We start from the raw sequence: 23,692 nt of genomic DNA, 5'->3' as shown, positions 1-23,692 counted from the left end.
CATTTGGAAATTAATGACTCTAATGACATTGTAACAGATCATGTGATCTTTGTTTTGAACACATCAGAAGGAGGATCTAATACTTTTCAGCTATTGGATTATTGAAATAACTTTGTGTAATAGCTTACATTGGCACCTGACTCAAAGGTGTTTAAATACTCAAGTCACAATGCTAAAACAAAATTCCTTTCATTCCAATCTACCTTTTTCTATGAGTTTATAGATATAAAAACAGAGATATAGAATTGATGCTGAACTTTGCATCACTGTACCAAATACATAATATTTATCCAGTGGTTCACTTAAGAATTCTCCAGGTGAACCTAATTTTAAAAGTTTGATGATCAGACCATTGAACTATGGCACAGAATAGTTTTCTTGGACAGATGGCCTGTGTTGAAGCAGAAGCACGCAGCTACTAGATATGTATACTGAGGAATTTGAACATTTTCCTATAGGCATCTAGGAGTCCAAGGAATTTTTTTAAGTAAGAAAGAACTATCAAATGTGGTATGGTGGCATTATAGAGGGTGAGTTGAAGAAGAGAATGACTGCCAGTCTAGAGCAGATGTGGACTTGTGCCTTTGATAATTGTTTGAAAGAGGAAGTAGCAAGACAGAAAATTGGAAAGAGATCTGAATCTTTCATCAGTTGAGGAAAAGGAGGAGAGAAAAGTTGAGGACTTCAGAATGTTGAAAGTTCCGTTACCCAGAAAAGGGAATGTAGAAGAAGAAAGCAGGTTCGATTAAAGGAGGTGAGAGTAAGAAAAGCCATTTTGAAGTTGAAAAATGTAATTGAAGTAGAAGAGAATGTTTTGTTTTGATTTATTATCATGCATATCAATACTAGTCTACTAAGATTTACAATGAAGATTAGGTTGTCCTAACAGAGATAGTGGTTGCATTTAAAAACAAATAGATAAAAGGTTGATGTTACTATAATTTTTACTTTTTTAATGTATGAATATGTTTATATAAAATTGAATATGGCTTTAGAAACTAAGTAGAGACATAGATTAGGAACTAAAAGCAAGGAGAAAATTCTGTAATCCTATCGCTCTAAAACAACTAGTGTTATTAGCTTTTTGAGGGTTTTGCTAACGGGTTTATTTGCCTAGACAACTGCATTTTGTTCTAGTTGTAGTAAGTGAATATATTCAGTTTTCTCCTGTCTTTGATCTTTTTAATTAGTATCTTCTGTCACTTTATATTATTTCATAGTGATTTTACGTAACTCTCTACATTACAATACAGTTGTCCTGTTGCTTCTTTAGAATGTTCTGATTGCTTTGAGATTCAGAAGAGTGGATGAGAGAGTGAAGTAGTTAATAGTGTTTCTTTGCTCAACTTTATAACTTGGTAGCCATCTTCTGTCATAAATACTTGCTTAAAGCTTTCATCTTACACTTCTCCAAAAGAGAAAGAATAATATGTTAACAAATAAGATATTTTGAGATTATTTATGAGGCAGAAAAGCTTATTATAGACCATTCTACCCCCTGCCCCCCAAAAATTATCCTCCAAAAACCTAAACTCACCACATTTTAAGAAAAAAAGGTTTGTAGGGAGATTAATCCTAGTAGTTTAATTTGTATCGTTATTTGTCCTGATGAAGAAGTGAGAAAACATGATTAAAGAAGTACTGGAGAATGTTATCAGCCACAATCTGAAAATATTTAATGGCAAATTCCAGAAATAAATCATTCATGAGATTTAAATTTTATACCTTTCTCAGTAATATGAAATTTCATCCTGTCCTACCTCCTCTTGCCTGGGACGCGAATCATCCCTTCCTTCAGGGTATCCATGATGCATACACTCCCCATCTGTTAGTCACTTAGTAGATGTCTAGGTTATCAGACTGACTATTGTGGTGTCCAGTGCTTGTGTAGGGTTAGGTACTATATAGGTTTCAAATTTACACTGATGTCGTAGAACATATATCCATGTAGTTAAAGGGTTTTTTGGGGGGGGGTTCTGTAGTACTAGTATATCATAGGCATAAAAACTAGTCTTTTAAGGCTTTGAAAAATACAAGAAAAAGTGATTTTTCTGATTGGAATCAATTTAACAATTAATTAAAAATTTTGCTTAAGCCTCTAGAATTTAAAGTTTTATAACTAGATTTCATTTTTTCATTTTTTAAAATTCTGTCAGCCCCATTTTCATTAAGAGTTTCTCATTTACTAAGTATACTGTGCAAACACTTTTGCAGCATGATCATAAATTTAATAGCTATACTATGTATGTTATATATGTGTAAAATATATATACTTTGATTTTCCATAAATTATTTTAATATTAAATTGCTTATAATTTGAAAGTTGTTCATTTTTAAAATTTGCTCTTCATTTTGATAATTATTATCAAAGTTCCATATACAGTTTTGTGGCCTGTGATTTATGGAAGATTATCTTACCGCATTCTTTTTTTGAATGCTGGGGATTGAACCTGGGTCCTTGTGCATGCTAGGCAAGTGCTTTACCACTGAACCATATCATTGGTCTTATCTCACAGTATTCTTATGTATATGTCATCTTATATTATACTTATATATATGTAATTATTTTAGGAAATTAGAGATTCGTATCTATCTTTATGCTTCAGCAGTATTCTGTGCCTTTTCTCTTCAGGGAGAAAAATATTAGAACTCAAAACCATTTATCTCTTGTGGTTTCTCTATATATCTAAGTATAAAGAATATATTATATCTTTTTTGAGAGGTACCAGAGCATTTATAATACTAAATAATATCCCAAGGGCTTCTACATAGAAGTAATATTTTCTGCAGGCTATATATTAGTGTATATAGAGCTCACATTTGTTTTCTTTTAGTATTTGGAAGTAATATTCAAATACGCTTCTTTTAATAGTTACTGTTTACTAGAACAAGGGCCATAAATATCTAAACATAATGATTCAAATATTTACTGAAGTATTGGGTTCATACTCAAATTGCTTATAGTTCTCCAATGTTTAAATTTTATTTTTATTCTTATGTAATTCAGAAAATATTTTAGGGAAAATGAGTTATGGATACAAAAGTTATTTTTTGTATTTTTCAATTACAAAAAATTATTACAAAATTATTGTTATTTTTCATGTCTTCCTTACTGAAAATACTTAGGTTTGCTTGTTTGTGCAAGTTCATGTGTGTTATTTGACAATGATAATGCAGCTTTGAATCCTTTTTAGAGCTCTACAGTAGCCCCATCTACCCAGCAAGTAAAGACACCACAGACGTCAAATGCGCCTGATGTAAATGATGCAATTGTGAAACTATTCAATGACTTTGATGTTAAAGAAACTTCCCATCATTTAGTAATTTCTCATCTAGATCTACACATATGTGATGATATTCATGCAAAAGAAAAAGGTAATAAAATCTGCTTATTTCAAATGGTTTTAACTTTATAGAATTGACTACAAAACTAAATTGTTTAACAAATTATACCCCTGGAAAAAAGCTGGTCATTCCTGTTTCACTGCCAGAAGCCCACAGTGTTTGGGGAGTTCAGCAGGTGAGCTTAATTCAAGCATAGTGTTTCTCAGACTTTGGTGAGTATTAGAGTCAAGCTGAAGATCTTTTAGAAATATAGATATTTGACCCATGAACCTCAGATCTGAATTGGAATCTATATCCAAGAAAATTGTTGCTTTGGATTTTTTTAAAGCTGAGAGAGTGAGAACACTGAATACTTAACAGTAGTAGTTACTCTCCCTTCATCAGACAAGGCAACCAGGAATCAGCTATCAGATAAAAGGATGGGGCAGGGGGACAAAGCTGAAGTTTTAAGATTTGCAGAAGGACTTGTCTTTTCTTTGTCCACCTTTGTGACTTTTGTTTTATAGTTGTCATCTTCTGCTTTAGTGATTTGAAAGGAAAATCTAAAAGTTAAAGCAAACCAAAGTAACAAAATGAGGTGGTCAAAGTACAGTACTAAGCATTTTTTCTTAGAAAGTATTCTTTCTTTTATTTTTTCTTTTTCTGAAAGTATTTTCTGAGCTTTTTTAATATTCCTTACTCTTTATTATTCCCTCATAACGGAATGATTTTATTTAAGGGGAAAACCCCACTGCCACATATCTCTTGCACTGTAAAAGTCTGCAGTTACTTCTGCTATTCACTGTTCAAAAGGTTCTGAAATGTGGCAAAACCTGACCTGACCAAGATGTTATTTTTCATCTTAATTTTACCCATGTAGTATAAATATTGAAAAGTTTTGCTGCAGAATTACTATTTGTTATTCCTTAGTGCTGCCTCAGAAACTACTGGGAGTATTGGATGATACACTCAGTATATACCATATTAATTTCATGAAATCCAAAAATTCTCAATTCTGAAACATTTAGTTCTATGGATTGTAGGAAGGGATTATTGCTCTATATTAAAAATTCTAGTTGAGGTAAATTGGAGTTAACAGATTATAGAAAGTGTATACATAGCTATGTCTTAGGTTATATTTTCTTTACTACTAGTTGATTTGCCCATGCTGTTTAAAATCTGATTTTTTTTTTTCCTTTAGTACTGGGAATTGAACCCAGGGCCTCACATGTGCAAGGCAAGATTGCTGCCATTGAGCTGTAGCCCCAGCCTTTTTAAATTTTATTTTGAGATAGCACCTACTAAGTTGCCCAGAATGGCCAGGAATTTGAGATCATTCTGTCTCAGCCTTTCAAGTAGCTGGGATTGCAGGTGTATAGCACCATGTTTGGTTCAGAATTTAATTTTTATTTTGGAGTTATGCCAATATGATCTACTTTTGATCATACTCTAGCTATGTTGTATTAGACAACTTATCTAATCTGATTGACTAAGTTTTCTCTTTGGTAAGAGGTAGAATGATGTGATAAAGTGGTTAAGATTTCCTGGATTCAAATCCTAGCTATTTGCTTAAATAGTTTTATGATCTTGGCCTATTATCCTCATTGTTCCTCAGTTTCCTTTTGGGCATATTGTATCTCTCTCTTGGCATTATTTGAAATGAATAAGCATGCCTAAAGAATTGAAAATAGTACCTTGCATATGGTTAGGGCTTATAAATGTGAAGGTTCTGCTCCTAGCACCTATAAGCACTTAGGAATTTAGATACTATTTTATCCTTTTTAGTCCAGCACTTAGCAAATAGTAGGGATTCAGTGCATACTTATTAAATTGGATTGCATTTCCTAAAATTTGTAATGTGTCAGCCATGGTAAAAGAGATGGATTTTACTTCATGAACTTCAATTATTGTATAGATTTTATGTGGTATATTGTTTCTTTTGTTTGCTTAATTTTTTTTCTCTCATTTTTTTCCTTTTCTTCTCACAGAGTCAAACAGACGTATTACTGGAGGTGCTATGCAACTGTCTTTTACACAGCTAACCATAGATTATTATCCATATCATAAAGCAGGTCTGTATAATAATTTCTTTAAAATATGTAAATCTTGCTTTAAATATACATGGTTAATTAATTTTAAGGGTTTTCCCCCCCACCCCCAGGGGGTGTCTTAATTTCTTAAGGAGAAAAGAGTTCAAGAGACCTTTACTACTTTTCTCCTAGCACAGTTTTACCAAGAAAATATAGTTGCCATAGAATATATTCATATATTTTGTATTGAAGTTCATATAGATTATTAGAAACTATAATTGTTAGAAATTGACAGTTTTCTAAATTACTGATTTAAAACTTGTTTAAAAAATCAGAACACAGCACACATGTATTTGTGCTATTTTGTTAGTTGTGACAAAAGCCAAGTAATTAAAGTTTTGAATTCCTCCCCACCCCCCATTCTAGGGATATGACCCAGGACCTCATGCATGCTAAGGCAAGCACTTTATCCCTGAGCTACATGCCTAGCTCTTGAATTTTTAAACAATATATTTATATTTATATTACATATAGGTTTCTAGGTACTTGTTTTTACTTTTCTGTACTTTCTAAATTTCATCAATAAATGAGATTTAATAGGCTCCTTAAGTATTGATAGGTGGTTTTCTCTCAAATAATAAAAACAAAACCAGTATGATTATTTATAGCCAAATTAAGTAATATAACTTAGTACCTATCTCTGCCTTTTGGTAGTATGTAGCTTTTTTATAGTGAATTTTCCAGAATTTAAAAAATGCAATAAAATGTAATATTTATATTTCTACCTACTAATGTTCATTATTTCTGTATCACTACCTGGCAGTATTTAAAGGTTCTGCTATTTGTTTTAATTTTCTTTTGAAGGGCTTTGTCTTATATCCTATCCTGATGTAAGTAACTTACTTACTATCACCTAAAATCTTTTAAGTGTAGAAATTGTTCATATCTAGGAAGATAAAAGTTTTAGCCAGAGTAAATTTTCTTATTGTTTGTAAGTGCATATTATTTTTCTTAGTTGCTATATCAAAACCTAATAGTCTTGAGTTTGTAATTTCCTTCCAAAAACATGTATCTCTTTATGACTGATGTCCATGGTGAGAAATTCTATTCATTTCTTAAATGTTTAAACATTCATTTTCTCTTTGATTTTATTGATTAGATTATTGTTAGTTGCTTAACAAATATTTGAAATTATTTGCATTTTATTTTATTTTATTCTTTGGTACCAAGGATTGAACCCAGGGGCACTTAACCATTGAACCATATCCCCAACCCTTTTAAAAAAATTCTTTAAATTTTGAGCCAGGGTCTTACTAAGTTGCTTAGGGCCTCTCTAAGTTGCTGAAGCTGGCTTTGAACTTGTTATTCTCCTGCCTCAGCCTCCTGAGCTGCTGGGATTATAGGTATGTGCCACTGCGCCTGGCTGAAATGATTTTTTATAGTATTTTTCTGGGATTCTGTTCAGTGGAGATTTGCCAGAATATTGAGCATCTACTGAAAATTGACCAATCTTCTTGTGACTTTGAATTGAAACTTGATTGCTCTCCCACTAAGGATATGTTCCAGATAGAAATCCCTCCAGATCATTTGCTTTTAATACTCTTTCCCTCTATTCTAAATTTCTTACTTTTTAGAGAAGTTGTAGGTAAAGGCTATAAATTTGGAGGGAGATTAAATATTCCCTTGAGAAAATGACTAAATTTCATTAGGAACAGTCTATAGTAGAATAAATGAAAGTTGTGCATTGTGAAATATTTGTTGTTCATTTTACAGGAGATAGTTGTAATCATTGGATGTATTTTAGTGATGCAACCAAAACAAAAAATGGATGGGCCAATGAGTTGTTACATGAATTTGAGTGCAACGTTGAAATGCTTAAACAAGCTGTGAAAGATCATAATGTAGGTTCACCTCCTAAATCCCCAACACATGCCTCTCCCCAGCACACACAAACAGGTATTTTACCTATAACAACATTATAGCATCCTCCTAATTGTGTGTGTGTGTGTGTGTGTGTGTGTGTGTGTGTGTGTGTTTGGGGAAATTATATTTACATAATATTTTCTGTAAATAAGTATTATTTCTAATCAGTGTTTAAAAATTGTGCATCCTTCATTCAGACCAACATAGCCTTATGAACCAAAGCATTTTCAAGAATAATATAAGAAAAGAATAGTTTAAAAATAAAAGTAGTACCCAGATAGAAATTTTTTTTAAACACTTAAATGCCTGGTAGGTTTCTCATTTTTAATCTTGTAGAAGAGTGACTTAAGTGAAATATAAATATGATTCCTGTTCGAAAATGAATAGTCGTCACAGAAACCTACATTTCTTTGTCATTTTATCATTTGTAAAGTATTTCCACATATATTTTCTTATTTGAGAAATTAGCATACACTTATTTTTCTAGTTGCTGTGTTACTAATAGAAGAATGCTGTTAAAATAATTTTTTAAATAAGTTAAAGGGAGTTTTTGATTCTCACAGAGAAGGATTCCACAGTGAAAGGAACTTCTAGAACATCTTCAGTATTATCTCAACACTCAAAAGCCAAGCTTATGTCAAGTTCTGTTGTGGTAAGACTTGCGGATTTCAATATATACCAGGTATGTTTTACTTTTTAACTTAGGTCTTTTCATAGATACTTATAGTATTCACATAAACAATAACTAATGTCACCATTTTATTTAAAAACATTTTGGCTAGTTTTGTGAAATGGCTAAATTAGATGGTACAGAAAATATTAATTCATTAATTTTGATTTTTGTGGTTACCTAGAATTAGCCAAACTGAAGTCAAGGGTATAGTACTTCAGACTGCCAATGCTGCACAAGACTTCGATACCAATTGCAAATTCGGGCATTTCCTAAAACTATCCTCAGGTTCAACAATTGACTCAAAAGACTTAAAGAACTCACTGTGATCTATTACCTTTATCATAGAAAAAGAATACAAATTAGAAATAACCAAAGGAAAAGATGCTTAGGTCATCCTGGAAGACTTGTAAATTTGAAACTTGCTTGTCCTCAGAGTGTTTTAGCATCCCAGTACAGTTGTGTAATAAAATGCATGAAGTATTATTGCCCACGTAGTCAAACTTAGGCATAGGATGGACTAATAGCTGATGAGCCAAAGCCTCCTCTCCTGTAAACACAAATAAATGCTGTCAAGGGTGGCCAGCCCCACAGCCACAGTCATCTTTGCATGAACTGTTAGTTGCCCACCATGAATAGGAAATAACATTTCTTATTATATCTCAGGAGCAGGAACAAAGGCCAGAACACTCTTCGGAGGTCTAATTTCTTTTCATTTTTGTTCTTTGTTTTTGGTACCAGGGATTGAACTCAAGGGCACTCAACCACTGAGCCACATCCCCAGCCTTATTTTGTATTATATTTAGTGACAGGGTCTCACTGAGTTGTTGAGGCTGACTTTGAACTCAAAATTATCCTGCCTCAGCCTCCCAAGCCTCTGGGATTACAGGTGGGCACCACTGTTTTATTATGAGACAGGGTCTCCCTAAATTTCTTAGATCCTCACTAAGTTGCTGAGGCTGTCTTTGAATTTGCAGTCACCTTGCCTCAGCCTCCGGAGTTGCTTCGATTACAGGTGTGTCCCATTACCCTCAGGTAGAGGTCAGATTTCTTAATACACAGTGGTCTATGTGGAAGAAACTAAAATGCCCTTTTCACTTTGTTGGACTATTAAGTATTGGCCATAGTATGGAAATAATTTTATAGCTAATAACACTGTCACCTTTATAGTAATAGGCTTATTCAGGCTATAATCACAATATGGTCCAATATCATAAGAGACCAACAAAGTAGAATATGTTTCCTATTTTTAAAAAATAGCCTAACAGGGCTGTAGTTGTAACTCAGTGGTAGAGCATCTGCCTAGCATGTGTGAGGCACTGAGTTCAATCCTCAGAACCACATAAAAATAAATAAAAAAAATTGTGCTCATCTACAACTAAAATTTTTTAAAAATAAAATAACAGCTTAACAGATTTCAGATTTGTGTAATCATTTGTGTTCTGGTTTATATTGATGAGACTATTACTTTATCTGACAGGTTTTTACTTAACTCAGTACTCAGCCTTAGCCAATTTTTGTCCTCTATATCACATTTGGCAGTGTTTGAAGGCACTTTTGATTGTCACAATTGTAGAGAAGTGCTACTGACATCTAGTGGGTGAAGACCAGTGATGCTGCTAAACATCATATAGTGCACAGAGCAGACTCCCCACTAAAAATGGTCTGGCCCCAGTATATCAGTAGTGCCAGTTTTGAGAAACCTTCATTAACAGTTATTTTCTCATTGTACAGTTTGCTTCTTTCTTTATATTCTCATTATATAATGCTGCTTATTAAAAATAGACTTAAATTTTAAGATTTAAAGTGAATCTGTTGGAAAGTGAGGGAGGGGAACTACCCATAATCTCAAATGATTGAGAGAGAAGTAAGAAAACCCCACAGACACAAACATAGCCAAAACAAACCAAGTTAGTAGTAGAAAGTAAAATAGTATCTTTATCCTGTTTTGAATAACTTTTTAACCATTTAAGGAAAGAAAAATAAACAGTTGTTTAATAAGGTCAGTTGAACTGGGCATAGTAGCAGATACCTGTAATCTCAGCAACTTGAGAGGCTGAGATAAAAGGATTGCCAGATGCTGTCTCAAAATAAAATAAAAAATGTTGAGGATGTATTTCAGTGGTAGAACACCCCTGTATTCAATCCCTGGTACCATCCTCCCAAAAAAATTGACACATAATTGAGAAGGATTTAGTTCTATTTATGCAGAGAAAGTCTTTAATTATGGACGGTAAGGAACTAACAAATTCATAAAGTATGCAAATAATCAGAAGATTATTGCAAGCAGAAACATTATCCATGGGAAAAGTATTCTGCTTCATTTGAGGAATATACACTTTTGTTGAATGAATAAAAAAAAGTTAAAATAACATTAAGATGTACCTCTATGCCTACTAAACTAGCTTAAATAAATAAATGAGTAAAACTTTATTGATTGAGCTTTGAGGAAGTTAATATATACATTTTTCCTTCTGGTTCTGGGGATTGAGCCCAGGAATTACTCTACAACTGAGCTACATCCCCAGCCCATGCTTTTTATTTTGTGACAGACCTTGAATTTACAATCCTCTTGCCTCAGTCTCCTAAGGCCTGGATTACAGGCATGTGCCAACATGCTCCCATCTTCTACATTTTTTGATGTAATTAAAAATTAGCTCTTTGGGGAGAATGAAAAAAAAACTAACCATAACATTGAGAGATACAGATAGAGATAGAGAAAACCACCTGCTGATGACAAGGTCTTTAACACATAAGTCTTTAGAGTCCAAACTATAACAGTCCTTTAAGAAAATTATTTAAAAGATCAAACTATTTGACAGAACTCTTTATGGCTATATTATTTTAAATTACTTATTGTGGTAAAAGTAACAAATTTACCATTATAACTATTTTTAAATTTACGATTAATCATCATTGAATACATATTTACATAGTTGTGTGACTACCACATATCTCCAGAATTTTTTCATGGCCACAGACTGAAACTCTTTATATAGCTCTATTATTTTTCATAATTATGGAGAATTTATGATGAAAAACTATTATAAAGAACATACTGGGGAAGCATTCTGACTGTGAGGTCTTGGATCTACATGCTGACTCTGCCATTTATTTATATTATCTGATAGCATATCTTTATTTATTATTTTCCTAGCTTCTCTTTTAAGGCTTGAGGTAATAATTTTGCAAGGAATAGTGTACAAAGTTGATTTTGTAATTGATAAGAATGCCAGATGATTATAGAGTTTTTTTAATAGTTGGTATTATTTTACAATAATTTGATATGAAATTAAATACATAGTACATTTTGCATTGGCATATACTCATTGACAAATTACTGGTGGTAGCATTAAAAGACTATAAAAGTGATGTTCAAGTTGCATAAATTCTTTGAAAATGACTTTGTTTAATGTGATTTTTTTTTTTTCTCTCTCTCACGGTGCTGGGGATTGAACTCAGGGCCTTGTGCTTGCGAGGCAAACACTCCACCAACTGAGCTATATTCCTAGTCCTGTTTAATGTGATTTTAACAAAAAATTATTTTTCAGGTCTCTACAGCAGAACAATGCCGTTCTTCCCCCAAAAGTATGATTTCCTGCAATAAAAAATCTCTGTATCTTCCACAAGAAATGTCAGCTGTGTATGTAGAATTCACAGAATATTACTATCCAGATGGAAAGGATTTTCCAAGTAAGTGTTTGTTATTTTGTAATTATTTGTCCATTATTTGGAAAGTTTTTGTTTTTTTGCTATTTTTTTGTTTTATAAATGTGAAAAAAGTCCACTATTTTTCACTCTTGTAATCCTTGTGTGCAATATGTAATATAACATCCATACATATTATTTGTTCATATATACTTTTCCCTCAGTACTTTTGTGGCTTCCTTGGTTGCAGAAATTGTGTGATATTTATGACTAATTTTTATCCCTGAAGTTTGACTCATTTTTGTGCTTAGAGGGTATTGGTTAATTGAAGAATGAATGAATGTTAGGTTATTTGTAGAATAAGGTCATTCTTTCTTTTGTAAAACTCTTATTTGTATGCAGCTGTGTAAAACTCCATTTTATTGAAAAATCAAAAAATCAAAAAAATTGAAGTTGACCTTGTAGACAATTATAGACAATTATTTTGGCTTTTTTTAAATGTCCACTTAACGTTGGGGGTAACTTTTGGTACTTATATTTTATTAGAAACATTGAATTTTTGAAGTTTTGTTTGTAAGTTTCTCTGACTTCCCAAAGTTGAAATGATTATACATTTGTGTTCTTTGAATATTCAAATTTTGTGCTATTGTCTCAGTTCCTCTTAGTTCTTCATGCCTTCGTTTATATGGTACTTTTTCCATTATTTTCAACTAAGAAAGTCAAAGAGAAAACACATTGAGAAAAGATTAGATTAAATAAGTTGTGTTATCACAAGTTTTTGACTTTTCTTTCAAGTTGTAATTCCATGCCAGGTGCAGTGGCACATGCCTATAATCCTAGCAGCTCAGGAGGGAGAGGCAGATTTGCAGATTCAAGGCTAGCTTGGATTACTTAGTGAGAGCCTGTTTCAAAAACATCTTTGAAAAGAATTGGGGATGCAGCTCAGTGGTAAAGTGCCCCTGGGTTCAGTCCTAGTACCACCACCACCAGCAAAAAAAAAAAAAATAGGTGAAACTCTAAAATTGACTATGTCAGTTTGTGCCAAAGGAATTACATATAATTCTGTCCTCTAATCTGTACATTTTGTTCTAAAACAAAAAATTACAAAATTCTTTTCTAGCATTTTAAACCCTCGCCCCTATATACTTCATAGTACAGTTTCTAGGTTATATTTAACTTTTAAAATTTATTGTGAAATTTTTCTAACAAAGACAGAAATAAATATCGAACACCCATGTGTAGAAATCAGTTTGCAATTCTCAAGTTACTTGATCTCTATTTTAAACATGAGTAAGCAATCTAACTTTTTAAGAGTATATTAACTATTTTTTTTACCATTGTGAAAGTAACAGACTCATTACATTTAAAAAGGAAAATTTCTAAAATAAAAAATTGTCCATAAGCCTACAACTTAGAGACTTCTGCTAAAACCTAAATATATTTAGTTACATAAATACCATAGACAATGTGACTTAAATAACATTTTCTCACAATTCTGGATGATAGAAGTCAGAGAGATCAAGGGTAATTTTTTTCTGAGGATTCTCTTCTTGGCTTATAGATATCTGTCTTCACATGGACTTCCCACAATGTGTGTCTGTTCTGATACCTTCTCTTACAAGAACATCAGTCATGTTGGACTAGGGTCTATCCATATGAACTCATTTTACCTTATTTCTCAGGTACTGGGGGTCAGGAAGATCAACACAGGAATTTGGGAGGGGGAGTATAATTCAACTTATAAGTATAGTGTTCATCCTGTTTTTGATATATGTGTTTCTTTTACATATTTGATTTACATCCTTTTCCCTTAATGATATGAGCATATTCAAGGTTTCTACAAGCTCCTTTTAAGTATCTCTGGAGCTGGGGATGTAACTCCACGGTAGAGCCCTTATCTAGCATGTACAAGACCCTGCATTTGATCTCCAGCATTGCAAAAGATTCCCCCAAAACCAAATATATTTCTTTATATCTACAAAATGATCTATTTCATAAAGATATCCTTTCCCCGTCTATTTATGAAATAGATTGGTTTGTAGATCTTTGTGCTGTTCAGTGTGGTGGGTTCCTTTCTCAGCCCCCTTCATTCTCTCTGTTATAGCTTTGAGTACTAGTTCTCTTGTCTTCTTCTTGGCTAACATCATCACACAATCTGAGCATTGATATTTCCTATCCTTTCTTCCCTTCCAGACCATGATACAATCTCTTCAGTACCACACTTCCTTTCTCTGCTCCCAAGACAAGCACTTCCACATCACATTATACATCTTTGAAAGACTTGAATTATATCTTTTTTGGTCTCATATCTGTCTCATGTAATAAATTGTGTGTATATGTGCTTTTTTTAAGGAAACAAATCATGCTCTATATACTTTTTGTATTGTGCTTAGCATAATGCACAGAAAGTAGTTGATGTTCAGTGAATCTTTGGTAAATTGGGAAAGAAAATAAATAAATGAATCACATAAGCAAAAATAATCACATGTAAGACATTGTTACAATATTCTCTGTCTTCTGGTTTCCCACACTTTGGATTTATTTTTCTTAAATAAATTTGGTCTAAAAATTCTAGATATGCATACTTTCAGCTTTGGTAGAAGCAAATATGTTAGAATTTTTGGAATAAAAGATCTTCACCACACTGTTTTGGTGAAACACAGCTTTTATGATAGAAATAGACGTGGATTTTAGGAAGTAATGTATCTTAATTGTACGTGTTTATTTTGGGAGAGCTATCAAAGAAGAGTGTACTTATTTAAATGCTCAAAAGATAACCTGAGTTTTATTTTACCTCCAGATTTATTCTAAAACTTGATTAAAGTACATATTCCCAACTCTCAAGGAGTTCTGCCTAACCTACCACTCTTGTGAGATATTGGTCATTAGACTTAAAGGGTACAGATTAATAGAGTCAGATAGTAAAGTCCTCATAGAAATGTCATTGAGGACTACAACTTTAATGTGATACTGCATCAAGATGGTAATATTTTTAAAAGTTTGCTTCTTTGTAAACACAACCTTAGAGAAAGAAATCTAAATAGCATTTCCTATTTGTACATTTAATTTTAGGATGCTCTAGTGGTTCCATCAGCTAATGCATTTAAATGTTTTAGATTAGCCATGTATTTTTCAGTTAGTGAAGCGTATAAAATTGGTTTTTTTTTTCTATGTTTGATATCCTTCACATATTCTTCTAATTTTTTTGTACATATCAATTTTTCTTTTTTCTTTTTTTTGGTACCAGGGATTGAACCCCAGGGTTACTTAACCATTGAACCATATTCCCAGCCCTTTTTATTTTTATTTTGAGACAGGATTTTACTAAGTTGCTTAGGGCCTTTAACTTGCTAAGGCTGGCTTTGAACATGTGATCTTCCTGCCTTAGCCTCCCCAGCTGCTGATATTACAGGCATGCTCCTCTGTGCCTGGCCTTATTTTAAGAGAGAATAAAGCTAATTAAAATATCTTTTCATTTATTAAGGAACATTTAGAACTGTTTATTAACAGGATTTAAATTTTTTTTCTCTGCAGTTCCATCTCCCAACCTTTATAGCCAGCTGAATGCACTGCAGTTTACTGTGGATGAAAGAAGTATTCTGTGGTTAAATCAATTTTTGTTGGATTTAAAACAGAGCCTTAATCAGTTCATGGCAGTTTACAAGTTGAATGACAATTCAAAATCTGATGAACATGTTGATATTCGAGTTGATGGCTTAATGCTAAAGGTATTATATAAATAAGTGGCTATGAGACCAAAACCATTTTTATGGAAGAAAATTTGGCAGTTTTATAATTGCCAGGGTATAAGATATGTATTCAAATATAAATATTATGAAATTTCAGATTTAATTTTGATTCTCAATCATAGAAACTTTAAGGTACTGCTTTTCCCCCCTAATTATATATTTCTGATGGATTTTTAAAATCTTTCTCTAATTTCCATCCATTTGAAGGTGAGCTATAGAAGTAAGATTAAAATCAGTCATTTTTGTTTAACTTAGAGCTGATAAAATTTTTTTCTAAGAAAGATAAATTATATAATGAAGCTTTTAAATTATGAGTTTATTTTTTCATATTTATTTTGTTCTTAATACCCAAAGGTAATAAGTATCTTTTTACTTGTTATAAGTAAAAAGTATAGCCAAGTAGTTTAATATAGTTTAATAAATGAAATGGACTTGTACATGAATCACATTGTCAGTTTCTAGGTCTGTTGCTAATAAACTAAATTTATATACCTTTAATCTCTGCTTTGTAAAATCACATAATACTTAATAGTTGTATTGCAGAAATAGTCTAAAGATCTTCTCAAGGATCTTATATAATATAACTGATAAGGTCATGTTTTATAACCTTCAAATTATTTTTCGAGACTGAGTTCTATAATGTCTTTACATTTTCTGAGTATGGGTAGTACTAAAACAAGTCACTTTTACCTCTCTGATAGGAATATTTTGAAGACTGGATTTAATTTACCCTTGAGAATTATTTTAGAAATACCTTGAAATAATCCTCTTAAGTTTATTTTCTTAATATTTTTCTTCCAGAAAACTGATTCTAATGATATCTATATAGTCATTGCATTCATTCTTCCAACCATCTTCCAAAACATTTGTATTTAAAGTATCTTAACAGAAAAATACCCTTTCCACGCTTGGTACTTCTACTGCATACTCAGGGCATGTGAACATTTTGTAATAATGATTCAACTCAACTGTATTTATTTTTATGATTTATTTTGTGAAAAAATATGTTCTATATACATTATTAATTCATGTTTTATTTTTTTAAAGAATGTGCTCTCTTCTTATAGGCCAATCATCTAAGTACCTTGTACTCAATTTATAAAAATACCTGAAAGAGGAGAGTTTGTGTTTAACAACTGGATAGGGAAATGGGGAAATGGCAAGAAAAAGAATTTCTAGTTGTGTTCTTAATTATTTTATTTTGAATTTGTATGGATTTGTAAGTTGGACTTGATTACTTTTTTTTGCCTTCTAGTTTGTCATTCCTTCTGAAATGAAATCTGAATGTCATCAAGATCAGCCACATGCAGTTTCCATTCAGAGTTCTGAAATGATCGCCACAAATACAAGGCACTGTCCAAACTGTCGACATTCTGATCTAGAAGCTTTGTTTCAAGACTTCAAAGATTGTGATTTTTTTAGTAAAACATACACTAGTTTCCCCAAATCTTGTGACAGTTTTAATCTTCTACATCCAATTTTCCAGAGACATGCTCACGAACAGGATACCAAAATGCATGAAGTTTATAAAGGAAATATTACTCCCAAATTGAATAAACACACTCTTAAAACTTCTGCTGCCATGGATGTTTGGGCTGTGTACTTTTCTCAGTTTTGGGTAGACTATGAGGGAATGAAAAGTGGAAAAGGACGACCAATAAGTTTTGTAGACTCTTTCCCTTTATCCATCTGGATTTGTCAACCAACAAGATATGCTGAGTCACAAAAAGAGCTGCATACTTGTAATCAAGTATCTCTAAATACATCGCAAAGTGAATCTAGTGATCTGGCTGGCAGACTGAAGCGGAAAAAGCTCTTGAAGGAGTATTATAGTACAGAGTCTGAGCCCTTGACAAATGCTAGTCAGAAGCCTTCTTCATCAGATACATTTTTAAGATGTTCCTCTTCATCGTCGGACGCAGATATTCATGTCCTGGTTCACGTTCATAAACATGTCAGTATGCAGATCAATCACTACCAGTATCTACTCCTGCTTTTCCTACATGATTCACTTATTCTGCTTTCAGATAACTTAAAGAAAGATGTAGAAGCTGTGACTGGCAGTCCTGCTAGTCAGACATCCGTTTGCATTGGAATTTTACTTAGAAGTGCAGAATTGGCTCTTTTACTACATCCAGTGGATCATGCAAATACTGTGAAGTCTCCTATTTCTGAAAGTGTGAGCCCAGTGGTTCCAGATTATTTGCCCACAGAAAATGGAGAATTTTTGTCTTCAAAAAGAAAACAAGTTAGTAGCGGTATAAATCGAATTAGAAGTGTAACTGTTAATCATATGTCAGACAACAGATCTATGAGTGTTGACCTTAGCCATGTCCCTTTAAAGGATCCTTTGCTTTTTAAATCAGCTAGTGATACAAATCTGCAAAAAGGTACTTCTTTTCTGGACTATTTATCAGATAAACATTTAGGTAAAATAAGTGAAGACGAAAGCATTGGACTTGTTCATAAGAGTTCAGGAGAAACTGAATCAGAAATAATTGACAGAAAGGATTTGTCTTGTATAGGTTCAAATAGTGTCTTAAACTCCAGAGAAGACTCAAATATGCTGTCATTTGATAACGATGGTAATCAAAATGTACTTTCAAATAGTTTAACTACTAAAGGAAATGATACCATAGAGTCAGTCTTTAAAGCTGAAGATTTACTTTCAGAAGCAGTTTCATTCCCTGAGAACCTGGAAAAAGAAGAGGCACCCACAGTTAAAACACTTAAATCACAGTCATCTTTAAGGTAACAGTGTTGGAATTTTGGGAGATTTTTGTTTTGCTGAGTGTATGTGCACATGTGTGTATTTTGTTTTGGGGCAGAAAATCTTGTGACAAAATGTGATATTGTTAGAGTTAACAGAAAAAGATTTTTCTCAAGATGAGAATTCTTTGAGCTTATTACCCCTTTAAATATAATTTAAAAACTTGTGGATACTGGGCATATATTTTAATTTTGTTAGAACTATTTTTAAGTTAGAATTCTTTGCTCTAAGTGTAATAAGTTTATTTTTTCTATTGTATACATGAAGTGCATTGCTTTTATTTGTGACTTATTAGTGGTTTTCATATATTTATAAAGTAATGCAACCATCATGTGTACTGATTTTCTATTAATTTTGTTAACAGTGGAAAGCCTAAGGAACGTCTCCCACCCAACCTGGCTCCACTCTGTGTTTCTTATAAGAACATGAAAAGAAGTTCCTCACAAATTTCACTGGACACCATTTCACTTGATAGCATGATTTTGGAAGAACAGTTGTTAGAAAGTGATGGAAGTGATAGTCATTTGTTTTTGGAAAAAGGTAAAACAATACAATTTAACAATTCTTATGTATAAACAAATGTTAGAATAAAAATGATATTTAAATATTTTTAGTTACATTCAATAACTATTATGTCTTCCCACAAAAGGCTCATTTTATTTAGACACAATATGTAGATTACCTTTCCATTGGTTATTCCATTTCTTCTTTTTTTTTTTTTTTTAGTTGTAGATGGATACAACTTTATACCTTTGTTTTATTTATTTATTTTTATGTGATACAGAGGATTGAACCCAGTGCCTCACATGTGCTATAGGCTACAACCCCAGCCTTTCCATTTCTTCCTTTAACCAGATATTTCTTTCTTTTTATAACTGATACCCAGCAATCATGTGTATGCAGTTATTTAGATCATAATGTAGCCAACATGAAGGCTACCTACCTTTATTTATATCTTGAAATTTGGTTAAGTGGACCTAATATGCATAATGGAAATATGTGATTCCCCCATTTCATTCAGAGATATCCAGTAAAGTCTACCATGAATGACTTAGTATGAGATGTAGTCGTATCAGTAAGGCATTGGAGACCGTGAATAAAAGTAAAATTGTGGCCCATAGGCAGAGAATTGTTGCCAGAGACACAGAAACATGGGAAAACAGAGGCAAATTGAAAGAATTTTCTCTTGAAGGGAAATAAGCCTCTTGGTGCAGTTGAAAACAGCTTAGATGAGATAATTAATAATAATATATATAACATAGGTAATAGCAAAATAAGTATTGATAATAAAATTACTAGAATAGCTACTATTACTAGATACCCTCTTAGTTTATTTTGTGCTGCTATCACAAACTACCACAGACTGGGTAATTTATAAAGAACAGAGATTTACTTTTCATAGTTCTGCAGACTGGGAAGTTCAAGACCAGGGCACTGGAAGGTTTGGGTTGTCTGGTGAGGGTTATATGTATATCCTGAGGAGGGAGATATGCTGTAATCTCATGTGATGGAAGGCAAAAGGCACAAGACCCTAAGTGAACCCTCTTTTAAAAAGACCTTAATCTCATCCCCTGAGGCTCCCTCCTATTACCTTGACAACACATGAATTTTGGAAAAGACACATTCAGATCATAGCAGGCATATAAATAGTTTATCTCATTCATTTTGAACTGCATCCCTATAATAATAGTAGCTAACGTTTATTTAATACACTTTCTCTGTTTTGACACTATTCTTTGTGCTTCCTATTATATGTTAATACATTTATCCCTCAGAACAATGAATACTGTACTGTTATTTTCAGACAGGTTAAGTGACAAACCCAAGGTAACACAGCTAAGTAAGTTGTTTAAATCCAGATATTCTGGCACTAGAGCCTTTATACCAAATTGTCTCAAGCCTCTGAGTATAAACATTTATTCTTAACCCCATTTCACAGTTATTGAAATGGAGGATCCCAGAGGTAAAATAATTTTCCTATATTCACATAGGTAGAACTGGGATTGTCATTTTTTGTTTGTTCTTAGCTAACATTTAGTAGGTACTTAATATACCATTTACCATTTTACATAATATATTTAATCTTCAAATAAATCTGAGACAGGGAATATTATTGTATCCATTTAAAAGGTGAAGAAACAAATTCTAGGGAGGTTAAACAGCTTATCACATAGTAAGTGGTAGAGTTAGCATTTGAACAGAGACTCTTGAGCTTGAGCTCTTCTGTCTGAACAGATAGTTTTCTTAACCTCATGTACTCTTCACATAAAACTCAGGGGAAAAAAAGCCCTCTACTTGTTCACCATCACTTCATGAGAGGTAATAGTCTGCTTTATCTGATAGATGTCATTTAGTATCAGTAGTAAACATTTAATGAATATCCTAATCACTCTGTCAGCTGCTTTAAAATATAGTGTTTCCTTTAATCCTCAAAACAACCATGTAAGACATTAACGGATCAGAGTTTCCAGTAATTAGGTATCTAGTTCAAAATTAGATAGCCAAGAAGTAATAGAGGCAGATTTATCAGCTAATCTGTCTCAAGAGCCCAAGCTTTTAAGCAGTCATCATGCTATACTAGCCATCCAGATTTGGGAATGATTACCACATGTAAACAAAAATCCCTAATCTAACTCTATTATAGGTGATTCATAGCAACCTCCTGTTTGGCACACCAGTTAAATGTCAATGAGATACTAATGTGGTTTATAAAAAACTATCATAGATTTATAGACATCTTTAGTTAATCTGTTCCCTTGATAGTTTTAAAATCTTTCCTTAACAGGATTTCTGTTGTGTAATCCAAATATACTTAAGAAAGAGTGTTCCTGTGGCAAATATCCCTAATTATTTTAAAAAACATAGTGATTTTCTTCTAATAATTAAATAAATAACTACCATTCAGTGTACAAAACTTGGAAAATCACCCAAAAGACTCACATTCTGGAAATAGCCTGTTGTGTGAATGCACCTATATGTTTATGTATTTGTTGTCATATTACATTTATAATTATGTAAACTTTTTATCACTTGTATTTCCTAATGTTATATAAACTACTTTGAAAACATTTTGTCTATATAAAATTATCATAAAAAAGTACCATTAACTTTTATGCATTTCCCTAATGTTGAATATTTAGATTGTTTATAATTTTTCACAGTTACAAAAATGCTATCATTAATATCATTGTTCATACTTCTTTTTCCTACTTTGTGAATTCATATCTTAAAGTAGATTCCACCAGTATACTGCTTTTAGGATCTTGAAAAATGTTGATTTTGTGTGTAACATTTAAATGACATATATTCTTAGTTCTCTTGAACTCTTAATTATTCAGTTTGTTAAGAGGAATTCATTAAGAGGAGACTCCCGTGGGTTTTTTTTTTTTAATTTATAGGAAATGTATGAATACTCTTTCATTGATGAGGAAAAAAATCAGATATTATGGAAATATCTAGAGTAAAAATTGAAGATTCCACTTTAACATCACCCTGAATACACCCTCGATTTCATTCCCCCACTTCAGAAGTAACTATTATTATTAACTTTTTTAAAAATTGTTTTCTTAGATGTTGATAGACCTTTATTTTTATTCATTTATTTATATGCAGTGCTGAGAATCGAACCCAGTGCCCCACACATGCTAGACAAGTGCTCTGCCACAGAGCCACAACCCCAGACCCCTTAACTTTTGATATATATATACTTCCAGACTTTACCTTTGTATTTTTATGTACATGTGTGTGTCATACACATATACATGTATATTAACAAATGTGCATATATATTTATGTATATATATATTTATGAATATATATAAATATTTATAAACACATTGCTGGACTACCAGCCTAACATAGTCTCCTAACTTGTCTTCTTACATCTCCTCATGTCCCTTTGTAGCATATTCTTCATTCCATAGGCAGAATACCCTTCTAAAAATGCAGATTCCATTGTGTCATTTCCCAGTTTATTCCTGATCATTTTACATTGCTCTAGGGCTATTAAGCTTAAAATCATCAACCTTACAGTGTTCTGTGTGATTTGGCCCTAGGTTCTGGTGTGTTTACATGTGCTCACTGTACTTCAGCCTTTGTGTGAGTTTCTTTGCTGTGGCAAACTTTTTTCCACTTTGGAGTCTTGTACCTTTCTTTTTCTTTACACTTTCTTTTTCTGTACACTTCAGCAAAACTACATTATCAAAGAAACCTTCTTAAACCTCTGACTCTGAGGAAGGCCCTTGGAAATGCTTGTGTTGGCTCCTCATACCCCAATTGTATTTATATTCATTTTGTCTGACTCATTCATCTAATAGATAACTTGAGCATTTACTATATTGCCAAGCACTAGGTTAGAATCCAGTTAAATAGTAGTGAATAAAGTAACAAATTGAAGCTTCTGTTTCATATGTCTTTGGTTTTTCTGATCTGTTTTTTGTAATAATTTGTTTTATGGTAGTTTCAACTGTGATGTACACATAATTTTTAAAATTTTTACTATAGATAAAGCTGGCATGGTGACTTACACCTGTAATCCCAGAAACTTAGGCAGAAGCAGGAGGATCCACAATATCAAGGCCAATCTGGGCAATTTAGCAAGACCCTGTCTCTAAATAAAAAAGTCAGTGGTAGAGCACTCCAAGTGCTATCACCCAGTACCAAAAAAAAAAAAAAAGTTTTTAAAAATGTAGATAGCAAAAAACAAAAAAGCTCACTAGGAAATTTAGGCAGCTAGATAAGGGGAGAAATCATCATATCGATGATCATGGTAGTTCTGGAACTACTTTGTGGGTAGATAGGGGACACAGATGAAACTGACCAGGAACCAGCACTGCATCTACAGTGGGGAAGACACCCCGTGTTCATTGGTGGAACACTTTTTTTCATACCAAATTTAAGACTTTAGTGTCTCTAACTTATGGAAATTGTTTCTCATTATTTGCTAGCTAATTATAATCTAATTATTTATTGTTTTAAAACAGGCTATACTTGAGAAAGAGTTGGTTAGATAAAAGCAACATTGTTGGGTCATGTGTAAACTGATTTTAATGGATTAGTTACTTTTTAATTTTCAGAAATTAAAAGGAACTCAACTACAAATTACCAGAGCCCAGCAGAGAGTTTGAATACCAGTGCAGCTGTGCAGAATTATGGTGAAATTTCTCCAGATGCCATTAGTACAAATTCAGAGGGTGCTCAAGAAAATCATGATGACCTGGTAATCATTTCAGAAGGATTCTATGGAAAGAAATGCTCCCAGTTTTATTTTGTATTTGATATGCACACATTTTAAGATATTAATATATAAAATGAATTCTTTGATGGTAGATTTACTTTGCTTCTACTCTTCAAAATGTTTCCTTCTTGCTTAATTAACTTCTGTTTTACTTTTCTAAATTTGTTTCTTTCATACTGAGGAAGGGAGGGTCTTTCTGTCTTTTATTTTTTGATCTATATATTACTTCTTTTAAAATATACTTCAGAAAGTTTGATGGCAAGGAAGGTAGTCCTTAAAATAAGGAACTTTCTAAAAAGGAAATATTACTTGTTTGTTTTAAACTCTCCTGACCCAGTGAAA

At 32.5% G+C, this 23,692-nt stretch overlaps 1 protein-coding gene across 2 annotated transcripts in view; it reads left to right on the top strand.

Annotated features, from left to right (window-relative positions):
- Window positions 1-23,692, top strand: part of Bltp3b (bridge-like lipid transfer protein family member 3B) — a 99,529-nt gene that overhangs the window by 58,561 nt on the left and 17,276 nt on the right. For both annotated transcript variants that reach the window (XM_047548892.1, XM_047548893.1), the window contains 9 exons: window positions 3,195-3,375; window positions 5,313-5,396; window positions 7,128-7,310; window positions 7,841-7,959; window positions 11,499-11,640; window positions 15,130-15,323; window positions 16,600-18,095; window positions 18,479-18,654; window positions 23,190-23,332. In XM_047548892.1, the coding sequence (XP_047404848.1) occupies window positions 3,195-3,375; window positions 5,313-5,396; window positions 7,128-7,310; window positions 7,841-7,959; window positions 11,499-11,640; window positions 15,130-15,323; window positions 16,600-18,095; window positions 18,479-18,654; window positions 23,190-23,332 (2,718 nt within the window). The remainder of the gene's footprint in view (window positions 1-3,194; window positions 3,376-5,312; window positions 5,397-7,127; window positions 7,311-7,840; window positions 7,960-11,498; window positions 11,641-15,129; window positions 15,324-16,599; window positions 18,096-18,478; window positions 18,655-23,189; window positions 23,333-23,692) is intronic.

The sequence above is a fragment of the Sciurus carolinensis genome, chromosome 4, assembly GCF_902686445.1.
Source record: "Sciurus carolinensis chromosome 4, mSciCar1.2, whole genome shotgun sequence".
Lineage (NCBI taxonomy): Eukaryota > Metazoa > Chordata > Mammalia > Rodentia > Sciuridae > Sciurus > Sciurus carolinensis.
This window is presented reverse-complemented; position numbering and strand designations above follow the sequence as displayed.